The sequence below is a fragment of the Taeniopygia guttata genome, chromosome 5 (genome assembly GCF_048771995.1).
Source record: "Taeniopygia guttata chromosome 5, bTaeGut7.mat, whole genome shotgun sequence".
In the NCBI taxonomy this organism is placed as follows: domain Eukaryota; kingdom Metazoa; phylum Chordata; class Aves; order Passeriformes; family Estrildidae; genus Taeniopygia; species Taeniopygia guttata.
Genome location: NC_133030.1, coordinates 63,182,518 through 63,192,946, shown reverse-complemented (window position 1 = coordinate 63,192,946; position 10,429 = coordinate 63,182,518). Strand labels below are relative to the sequence as shown.

Below are 10,429 nucleotides of genomic sequence, written 5' to 3'. Positions count from 1 at the left end.
GGGCCCTCAGGGTGAATTTTGGGGCGGTTCAAATGCTCCTATTTTTAATTCTGGGGTGCCCGGGTGCCCTCGGGGTGAATTTTGGGGCAGCTCAGCCGCTCCCAGCGTTAACTCTGAGGTGCCCCGGGATGAGTTCGGGGGTGCCGGTGCCCTGTGGGTGAATTCTGGGGCGGTTCAGCCGCTCCCAGCGTTAACCCCGCGGTTTCCCCGGGTTGAGTTCGGGGGTGCCGGTGCCCTGTGGGTGAATTTTGGGGCCGTTCAGCCGCTCCCAGCGTTAACCCCGCGGTTTCCCCGGGCCGATCTGGGGGTGCCGGGCCCGGAGCCTGCGCGGTGCCGCCGGAAGGCGCCGCCCGCCCGGCGGATGTTGCGGCGCGGCCGCGGCTGAGGGCAGGAGGCAGCGGCGGGCCCGGTAGGAGCGGGACGGGGCTCGGGGGGCTCGGGCCGGGCCGGTAACGGCGGCGGGCACCGCTCGGGGCGGCCGCGGTGTCGCGACAGTTGAGCGGTGTCGTGAGGGGCCCGCCCTGCGCTCGGGCATGTCGCGACAGGAGAAGGTGTCGTGAGGAGCCCCCGGCCGCGGTGTGTGTGAGGGCGGTGGGCAGAGCCGCGGGGCTGAGGGGAGATGAGAGGGAAATGGCTGAAGGGACCAGCGTGTCTGAGGGGTAAAACGAATAATAGACTGCTGCACATATCTATTATAGGTAAATATCATATCGGTGCCATTTCTCCGAGGCGGTGAAGACACCGCTAGCTCCAAGCAGCAGGTTTCACGGGGCTGTGGGCAAGGCTTGCTAATCTAAATTAGAAATCGTAATTAAAGCTCAGAGATAACCCCCTGAAGGTGGTGCAGCGTCTCCGTGGCGGGAGTGATTAAAATTAAACAGCAAAAAGCCCTCAGGAGCGGCGGATGGGAACAGCAGAATACCCTGTGTGTATTCTGTCTGTATTCTGTGTGGGACAGTGTGACTGTCCCACTCAGGTCCTTTTCCCTGGCTGTGGGGGCACAAATTTGGGCTGTTTGGCTTTCCCGAGCTTTGTATCTGTGTTTTCCCAGCGCAGTATGGGGTTTGGCGTTCTGCGTGGTTTGGAGCAGGGACATTGTTTCTGTGGGATTTGTGTAGGATGGGTGACACTGTCCCGCACTGAGCCGCTGTGGGAAGCTTTGGGTGGGGGACACTGAAAAGCTCCAGGATTTGCTGCTGTTGTGGGCAAAGCTGTCAAATTTATTCCCCTTTGGATTGTTTCTTTTTTTTTTTTTCTTTTTTTTCTTTCGTGGGTTTTTTTTTGACATGGTGTGGGTTGGAAGGGGACCTTAATGCTCACCTTGTTCGTGGGCAGGGACACTTTCCACTATCCCAGGCTGCTCCATCCTGGCCTTGGACACTTCCAGGGATCCAGGGGCAGCCATAGCATCTCTGGGCAAATCAATCAAAGTATTTATAGATAAGATTTTCAATATTTTTTGAAACGGATGCTTTTGAGTCACACTGTCAACTGTAACCATTACAAATCGGGCACCACTGAGGAATCCCCACCTGGAGCGGTTTTTACTCCAACCATGCGTAGTTTATCCTGGATTTCCCAAGCTCCACACTGTGTCAGGGGACGGTCAGGATCTCAGGGAGATGTTCCACTATTCCAGAGGGTGCTGAGCGCTGCCCAGGGAATGGGCCAGAGCTCCAGGAGCGTTTGGACAGCGCTGCCCAGGGTGGGGATCCAGGAGCTGCCCTGGCTGATCCGGCTGAGGGAATTCCGTGTGGCTGTGCCTGCAGCACGTCCCGAGATGGCCGATGAGAACGAGGAGCTGCCTGCGGACGAGGAGCTGCCGGCGCCGGCCGAGGAGGGCTTTGAGCAGCTGGAGAACGACAGCCCCGCGGAGCGCAGCGGGCATGTGGCCGTCACCGACGGGCGCTGCATGTACGTCTGGGGAGGATACAAGGTACAGCTGCCCTGCACCGGCCTGGGAACTGTGTCCCATCCACCCGGGCGTGACTCTGGGGAATTATTCCTCCCCCGGAACACAGCAGCTCCAGCCAGCAATTTGTAGCACGGCCTTCAGGGGTGTTTTGCAACGTTGGAATAAATCACGGGTGTTAAAGCTTGGCAGATACATGGATTTTTTGGGGTGTCGTTTGCCTTTGGCAAAAGGTGAAGGGAGTATTGTCTGATTGGAATTGTGCACCCTGGGAGTGGTGATTTTATTTGCACAACTGTGGTTTTGGGTGGTAATTTGTGATTACATTTTGTAATTTGTAATTTTGGGTGGTAATAATTGTTGGGGTTCTAAGGAGCCCAGGTTTTCTGTTGTCACACTGAGGGTGTGCTGCAGCACCACAAAATCATTTCAGTGACAGTCGTTGTCAGTGAACTCAGTAATGGGGGAATGAAAAAGGAGCTTCTGACTCATTTCTGCTCCCTGGCTCAGGCTATAAAACAGAGATTTAACTTCCATGTAGCCCTGTCTGGCTCTGCTGGGAGCTGATTGTCCCCAGCAGGTGCTAAACTGGGCTGATTCCTGCTCTCCGTGCAGGTGGGAGGCACAAGCACTGCTCCTGCTTCCATCTGTGCTGTGATTAGGTCCCAGGGGGGGTGCAGACATTCCCAGGAGTCTGTAACTCCACGTGTCAGACATCCCAAACATCCTTCTAACCCTGCTTTTCCTTCTCTGACCTGTCCTGCAGAACGCCCAGGTCCGGGGGTTTTATGACTTCTACCTGCCTAGGGATGAAATATGGATCTACAACATGGAAACTGGAAGATGGTACAGTAAATCATTAATTTAGGGGGAAAAAATCTGATAAATCCTTGAATTGGTGTGGAAAGGGACTGAGCAGAGAGAGAATTCCCTGATCTCTTTGTTCCCACTATCAAACTGTTGCAAAAGTATGTCAAATATTTCAGGTTTGGTGTTTTTTGTCTGTGAAAGCATCCAATATGGTTTTCCAGGATGAAGTAGGAGAGGCAGCTGGGACAGGCAGCCTGGATAGGAGTGTGTGACCACCAGTGTGAGGTGTTTTGGGATTCCTGGGATAGGATAGAGCAGCTGGAAATTGTGTTTATATCACTTTTGATGCCAGTGGTGGTCAGGGAATCCCTGTTGGGTTCTTGACCTTTTCAGGAGGTGTTTTTAAAGGCTGATGCAGCCAGAGGAGCTGCTCAGTGCTTTGCAGGAAGTGGGATTTCAGTCATGCTCCCAGCCCTCCCTGGGGTCAGGGACAACCTGGGGCACGGCCTGGAATCTCCTCTCTGTGGTTATGATGTTTGCAAACAGGAAAAATCCAGGAGCAGAGTGGAAACCTGCAGTTTACACAGGTGAATCCTCTTTGCCTGAGGATTCTGAGCATTCCAAACTCCTGAGCTGGGCAGATGGGATTCCTACTCCCCAAAACCCCATGTATTAACTAAATTGCCTTTTCCCTACCCCTCCATCATAGCAGAGTCGTTTTGTGAGTTGTTACATCTGAACAGGTGAGAAGGACAGACCTGAGTGTCCACAGTGAACTGTGCTAATCCAAACCCTCCAAGCAAATCCATCCCTGATCACTGGAGCAGGTGAAATATCCCAGCCTGGTTTTGCAGGAAGAAGAGCAAGACTGAGGGAGATGTTCCCCCCTCCATGTCTGGCAGCTGTGCCGTGTGTGTGGACAGAGTGGTTTATCTCTTCGGGGGGCACCACGCCCAGGGCAACACCAACAAGGTCAGAATTCCCTTCTCCCACCCTTCCCCACGGGGGCTGTGCCCTGGGAGCTTCACAGCACTGCAGGAACACCCCGAGCTGGCATCGCTTCTGTCCTTGTGCAATTCCCCTCAGCACCTGCATCGTGTCCCTGCCTCTGAGTTTGCTGATTTTAAAAGATGGGAGTTGCCAGAGTTGCCTGAATAATATCAGGAACTGATTTGGAACTGGTTTTGGGTAGCTTGAAGTGTTCCTGTTCCCTGGAATCTGTGGCAATCCCAGAATTCCAAAACCATTTAGGTTGGAAAAGTCCTCCAAGATCATTGATCACCACCCCTTCAACTAGAATTAATTCATTATATTTTCTGATAGTCTGGAAATGTGGTTTAAATTAAATAGTTTTGGTCTATATAAATATGTAGTTTATATATTTAACTATAAGATCATATATTTATTATGTAAATATGAACTAGAAGGAGTTGGAAGGAATTTTTGCAGACAGTTTGAAACCAACCTTATTTGTAAGGTGTGATTTCTTCCCTTCCTGCTGTGGCTTTCTTCCATTTCAGTTCTTGTACGTAAGTGTAGCAGCTGTTTCTCTTCCTGTACAATTACATAAATGCACAGAAGGTGTAGTACTGTAAAAAATGTCACTTGGTAAACTTTTGAACCATTTTCTGGTTGTAAGACAATTGTGCTCTGTACACACCTTCATTGTATCCCACAATAGCTTTTGGATGCTGAAACTCAGTGTCCATAACCCTGTTGGTGGTGTAAAAGGTGTTTGAGTCTCAAAAATGTCACAAAAAGGTTTTGAATTGTGATTCCATCTTTTGTTGCAAATAATTTCAGTGCTCTACTTTTCAGCTAGGAAAATAACTTTTCATTCATTACTATTTTTATACCAACACATCTTAATTTCAAGTCACTATTTTAACAGCAGAATGAAGCTTTAAGCTGATGATGTGAGTTTAAAAAATCTCTTTATTTTCCCAGTTCTACATGTTAAATGCCAGATCCACGGACAAAGTGCTGCAGTGGGTGAGAGTGGAGTGCCAGGGGGTGCCCCCCTCGTCCAAGGACAAGCTGGGGGTGTGGGTGTACAAGAACAGGTGAGGCCCCAGCTCTTGGCTCCTCCTTCCTCCTCCTCCTCCTCCCTGCAGTCACCGTGGGGCTGGCTGGGAATGTTCTCCTGGAGAGGAGAAGCTCCAGGGAGAGCTCAGAGCCCCTGGCAGGGCCTGGAGGGGCTCCAGGAGAGCTGGAGAGGGACTGGGGACAAGGGATGGAGGGACAGGACCCAGGGAATGGCTCCCACTGCCAGAGGGCAGGGATGGGTGGGAGATTGGGAATTCCTGGCTGGGCTGGAATTCCCAGATTTGCTGTGGCTGCCCTGGATCCCTGGAAGAGCCCAAGGCCAGGTTGGACACCCTGGGACAGTGGAAGTGTCCCTGCCGTGGCAGGGGTGGGACTGGGTGGGATTTAATGTCCCTTCCCACCCAAACCATTCTGTTATTTTGGAGTTTAACTCTAGTGCTGCCTTGGCCACTCCATGGAGAGAGCTCCCAGTTAGGAGATGTGCTGGGGGATGTTTGAGTCAGGAAAGGTGGGGAAACCCTCGTGTGTCCCTTCCAGCTGGGGATGTTCTGTGGAATTGCCCACAGTGCTGCTTTTTCAGCTCCTTGATGTGGGGAGTGAGCTGCTCATTAGCACAGCTGATAGCATCAGGTTAGATGTGAACCTGTGCAGGGCTGCAGTTGTGGGTGGTTAATTAGGTGCTGCAGGTTGTTTTCTGCCACTCCATAATCCTGTAGGAATTTCTGGCAAAGCCATGCCAGTTCCTAACACAGGCTAAACCCCAAAGGTAAAACTTGGAGGTAATTCCCATTTAAACTCCAGGAAAACAACGTGGCAAAGGCCAAAGTGCAGTGACCAGGCTGCACACCCTGACAGCTTCAGAGGGCTGGAAGTGGAGCAGAGCTTGGGAGCCTGAGGCTGGAAACAGCTCCAGAGGGATTCAGTGTGGGTGGGAGGGTCGATTGGGCAGCAAACAGAGCCCTCACCTGGAAAACCAAAGGAGCTTCCCTGGTTTTCTGAGCACAGCCTTTATATATTTTTATATTTATATAAACAGATGTGACAGAATTTCTCACAGCTCTTGTTCCATGTTTCCCTCCAGGCTGATATTTTTTGGAGGCTATGGCTATTTTCCTGAAGGGAAACAACGTGGAACATTTGAATTTGATGAAACTTCTTTCTGGGTAAGTAACCCTGCAAGCCATTTCTGTTTCAACTTTCAATATTTAATCAGTGCTTCTTAAAACTTGTTGCTTCTTTATGTTGTTTTTTTTTTCCTTTTAAGAATTCAGGTCTTCCTAGAGGGTGGAATGACCACGTGCACATTCTGGACCTTGAAACTTTCACTTGGAGCCAGCCCATAACTACGGTAATTAATGGCTTGCTGTCAGTTAATTAAGTCACAGCTCAGTAATGTTATTTAGGAGTGCTCTGGAGCCATTTCCACTGAATTTAAACCATTCATTGAGACAGATCCACCCTGCAAAAAGAGGGACTTCACCTTTTCTTTTGATCTGTCTTCATCCGTTTTTCCCTGTCGCTTGCTTTGGTTGATGCTGCAGCTCGTTGTGCTCGGGGCAGGGGAATGTGGGGTTTGCTGCCACCCTCAGTGCCAGGGCATGGTTGGCTCCTGTCCGTGGTCAGGGGACAATTAAACACTGCTAACTGCAAATGCACACATTTGGAGTGTTCAGGAACAGGGAAATGGGCTGGTGTTGCCACAGGGTTGGAGGAAGTGAAATATGAGACAAGGAGCTCCAGATTGCCAAATCATTGCTCTGATGATTTCATACAGGTCTCATGTGTTCAGAAACTCAAGGAAAATGGTGTTTAATGGAATCCCACAATGGTTTGGGTGGGAAGGGACCTTAAAACTCATCCAGTTCCATGGGCAGGGACACCTTCCACTATCCCAGGTCGCTCCAAACTGTCCAGCCTAGCCTTGGACACTTCCCTGATTTATGAATTTAAGGATTTATTATGTCACTGCCTCATTTACAGTCTGTCTTCTGTGGCTGAGCCCTGTGCTAAAAGCAGTATTTACACACTTCAAGAGGGAAAAATAAACCCCACGTTTAATGAGTCTCTGATCTTCCATCCATCAGAAAACCAAGCCTGCACACAGGATGATTTACTGGCTGCATTTTTTCACTCTGACCCTTTGCTGGCTTTAAATCTGAGTTGAGCTGAGCCTCTCCTGTCCTCTGGTGACTGATTTGTGCTGTCCCTGTCCCTTCCCAGGGGAAGACGCCGTCCCCTCGAGCCGCTCACGCCTGTGCCACGGTGGGGAACAGGGGCTACGTGTTTGGAGGCAGATACAGGGTAAGGCCAGCCCCATTTCCCTGTGGTTAAACCCAGACCTCAGCAGGAGATTTGAACCACGCTCTGCTCTCTCGTAGGAGTCCAGAATGAACGACTTTTACTACCTGAACCTGGACACCTGGGAGTGGAACGAAATGTGGGTGCTCAGGCTCCATCCACTGAAAATTCTTTGTGTCTAAAGAAATTAAAATTGTCCTTGTGTCACTGCAGTATCCTGCAGATAGCTGGAAAATAATCAGGGCATGAAAGAGAGAGGGATTTCGCTGTCCCTGATGGTGATTTGGGGTGTTTTTGTTGCAATCCAGACTCACCCAAGGCATCTGCCCCGTCGGCCGATCCTGGCATTCCTTAACGCCCATTTCCTCGGATCACCTCTTCCTCTTCGGAGGCTTCACCACAGACAAGCAGCCCCTGAGTAAGTCATTCCAAAGGGATTTGGTGGTGGCTTTGTGCTCTGGAACAGCTGTGCACAGGAGCTGGAATGATTATGTTGAATTCCTTCTAAATTCCTCTTGTGTGCTCCAACTCCTCCTTCCACAGAGCGGGAGCTGCTGAGGGTGTGGAGACACCAGAACTTCCAGCAATTGATCTGCTCTAAAAATGTGTCTAAAAGTGCAAATTGCAATTGGTGACAGCTTTACAATTCTCCACCTTCACCCCCATAAATCTCTGTTACATTAAACACCTGTTGTCAAACAGGAGCCAATGTTTTATAAGGTTTTTCCTAAAATATTTGATTTACCTAAGAATAGAAATGAGATGTGCTACACCAGAGTGTTTGCATATTGCAACGACTTCCAGAACTGACAGAATCCTGATTTTATCTGGGATTTTGCTTATTTTCAGGTGATGCCTGGATTTATTGTATCAGCAAGAACGAGTGGGTACAGTTTGAGCATAACTACTCTGAAAAACCAAGGTATGGCAGACAATTCCCTGGGAATCTGCTACAGAAGGGGTGTGGAAGCACCTGGTGGTGGCTGTCAGAGAGAGGACCCTGCTTCCTCCTCACAGCTCTCCTTTTCCACATGTCCCAGAGGTGCAGGTTGTTGTGTGCTCCCAGAATTCCAGGTCAGGGCCACACAGGGCAGCAGCCTGTGAAACAGCAGGAAGCACAGAGTTTAGGGTTTGATCCTGGGATTTAGGGTTTGATCTGGCTGCAGAGGGCTCCGAGCTGCGAGTGCCAGAACAGAGCTAAATGGAACCGGTGTCCTTGCCCTGCCACCACCCAGACACGGGCTGGTGTCACCAGGGCCCTGCCAGAGGCTCATCCTGTGCACACCCAGGGCTGTTCTTGGCGTCCTGATGAGGAAATAGGAGTTGGTGACCTGCAATGTAAAGCCCCACAAGCTCTGTGATGCACTAGTGTGGCATGGAAAACACGAGTCTTCCTCCCTCTGGTTGGGGAAGTGACCTGTGGCAGGTGAAGGAGTTAAAGCACTGCTGCTTCCTGGTTTTCTCCCTTTGGCCTGGCTGGGGTGGAGGGGTGTTCCAGAGCTGGGGGTTTGTGTTAATGCCGTGCTGCTCTCTGTTCCCAGGCTGTGGCACACGGCCTGTGCCAGCGAGGAGGGCGAGGTGATCATCTTTGGGGGCTGTGCCAACAACCTTCTGGCCCATTCCAAAGCTGTGAGTTGGTTTTGAGCTTCCCCTTCCTATGGGATCTGCAGTGCCAGACTGATCCCATGGGGATCACAAAGGTGCACAGACAAAGCCTGAGGGGGAAATGCTTTGCTCCTGTCCAGAGTCCCTCAGTGCAGGTGCCTCAAGGCTTGGAAACTTGAAGGCTTCCTCCAAGTGTCCCTGCCCAGGGCAGGTTGGAATGGGATGAGCTTTAAGCTCCTTCCAAGCCAGGCCATTCTGGGATTCCCTGCTTCCATGGTTGTGTGAGCCTGGGCTGCTCTGCCTCCTGCTGAGCCCTCAGAACCAATTCCCCCTCTCTGTCTCTGCCCCCCTCCAGGCTCACAGTAACGAAATCCTGGTGTTCTCCCTCCAACCGAGATCTCTTGTGAGGTAAGAGAGCAAGACTTGAGCATGGAACTGTCGTGTCCCAGCTGAGCTGGCAGGAGGAAATTCAGGGAGGGTGGGGAGGCCCCTGCATGGATCCCTGGAAGTGTCCCAGGCCAGGCTGGACAGGCCCTGGAGCACTCTGGGATGGTGGAAGGTGTCCCTGCCTGTAGGAAGAGGGTGAAATGGGACAGGATTTAAGATCCTTCCAACCCAAACCATTCTGGGATTCTAAGACAAGTGTGGCAGAATTACCATTAGACCTGTTGGTGTTCCTAAAACACTGGGAAACATTTCTGCCTCTACCAAACGCTGCCAGAGCAGCAGGCAGGGCTGAGGCTGGAGGATTCCCCTCACTCAGCCCCTTTGGCTGACAGCAGCCCTGTGTTCCCAGGCTGTGCCTCGAGGCCGTGATTTGCTTCAAGGAGATGTTGGCCAGCTCGTGGCACTGCCTGCCCAAGCACCTGCTGCACAGCGTGAACCAGCGCTTCGGCAGCAACAACACCTCGGGCTCCTGAGCCCGCCCGCAAAGCTGTGAGCCCAACCTCAGCCCTCTGTGTGTAGGTAGTTGCTTCTCGCCCTCCCGTGCATGTGAATGGCCTAGAGAGAACCTATTTTTGTGTGAGATGTTCCAATAAATGTATTTAATGCCAGAGGAGACGAGCCTGAGCTTCAGCTGTGACCAGTGCTGGGTTGTGCACCCCGAGGAGGTGAGGCCGAGCCCAGAGCGGGGGGTGTCCATGGGGACAGGAGCTGGGCATGCTGAGCACACCACGGCTCTGGAGTGGTGCTTTAGTGGTGGTTAGTCCACAGCTTCACGTTTTGCCACAGATGCTTAAGGTCAGAGAAGCAGGATCTGGAAGTTAGGAGCAGGATCTGGAAGTTGTCCCATTGTTGGTCAATAAACTGTCGTAAACCTTGAGATGTTGAAGCACCACTACTTTCTGCTTGGCTGTAGTTTGGTTTTGGTTTGGTTTTTTTTTTTTTGGAATTTTTATGTTGTGGAACTTCAGTTGTGAACCTTAGGTAGCAGATATTCTGCCCTGTGAGTGTAACTGAGAGTGTTTGTGCTGTTCCCTGCTGCTGGAGCAGCCCCAGGGATGTCTCCTGGCTGCAGGGACATGGAGAGGGGCAGCTCTGTCTCTGTGGGGACACGGGGGACAGGGCCAGGCCGTGCTGCTGTGGGGAAGGGAGTGGGGGAATCATGTTTTAAGCTGTCTTCAAAAACTAATTAAAAACGTTGACTTGTAGAACAATTCCTGTGCTGTAATTCCTGAGAGATCCTGGGGGTTTATCCTGACTCCCAGCCCCGCTCTTCCTCCCCTCCTGGAGGTTGGGCTGGGGGGATCTGGGCCT

General features: G+C 51.4%; 1 protein-coding gene across 2 annotated transcripts; it reads left to right on the top strand.

Annotated features, from left to right (window-relative positions):
- The first annotated feature begins 277 nt into the window (after positions 1-277).
- On the top strand, positions 278-9,995 carry KLHDC2 (kelch domain containing 2). 2 transcript variants are annotated; one of them, XM_012574327.5, is made up of 14 exons: positions 278-409; positions 1,770-1,936; positions 2,679-2,758; positions 3,577-3,694; positions 4,670-4,785; positions 5,850-5,931; positions 6,033-6,116; positions 6,989-7,069; positions 7,147-7,205; positions 7,375-7,484; positions 7,916-7,988; positions 8,608-8,695; positions 9,027-9,079; positions 9,468-9,995. In XM_012574327.5, the coding sequence occupies exons 2-14, from the start codon at positions 1,781-1,783 to the stop codon at positions 9,589-9,591; spliced, it is 1,224 nt and encodes a 407-aa protein (XP_012429781.2). In that variant the 5' UTR covers positions 278-409; positions 1,770-1,780; the 3' UTR covers positions 9,592-9,995. The 2 variants fall into 2 exon arrangements, with proteins under 2 accessions (XP_012429781.2, XP_030131162.1); XM_030275302.4 differs by lacking the exon at positions 278-409 and adding an exon at positions 429-576.
- Positions 9,996-10,429: the final 434 nt, after the last annotated feature.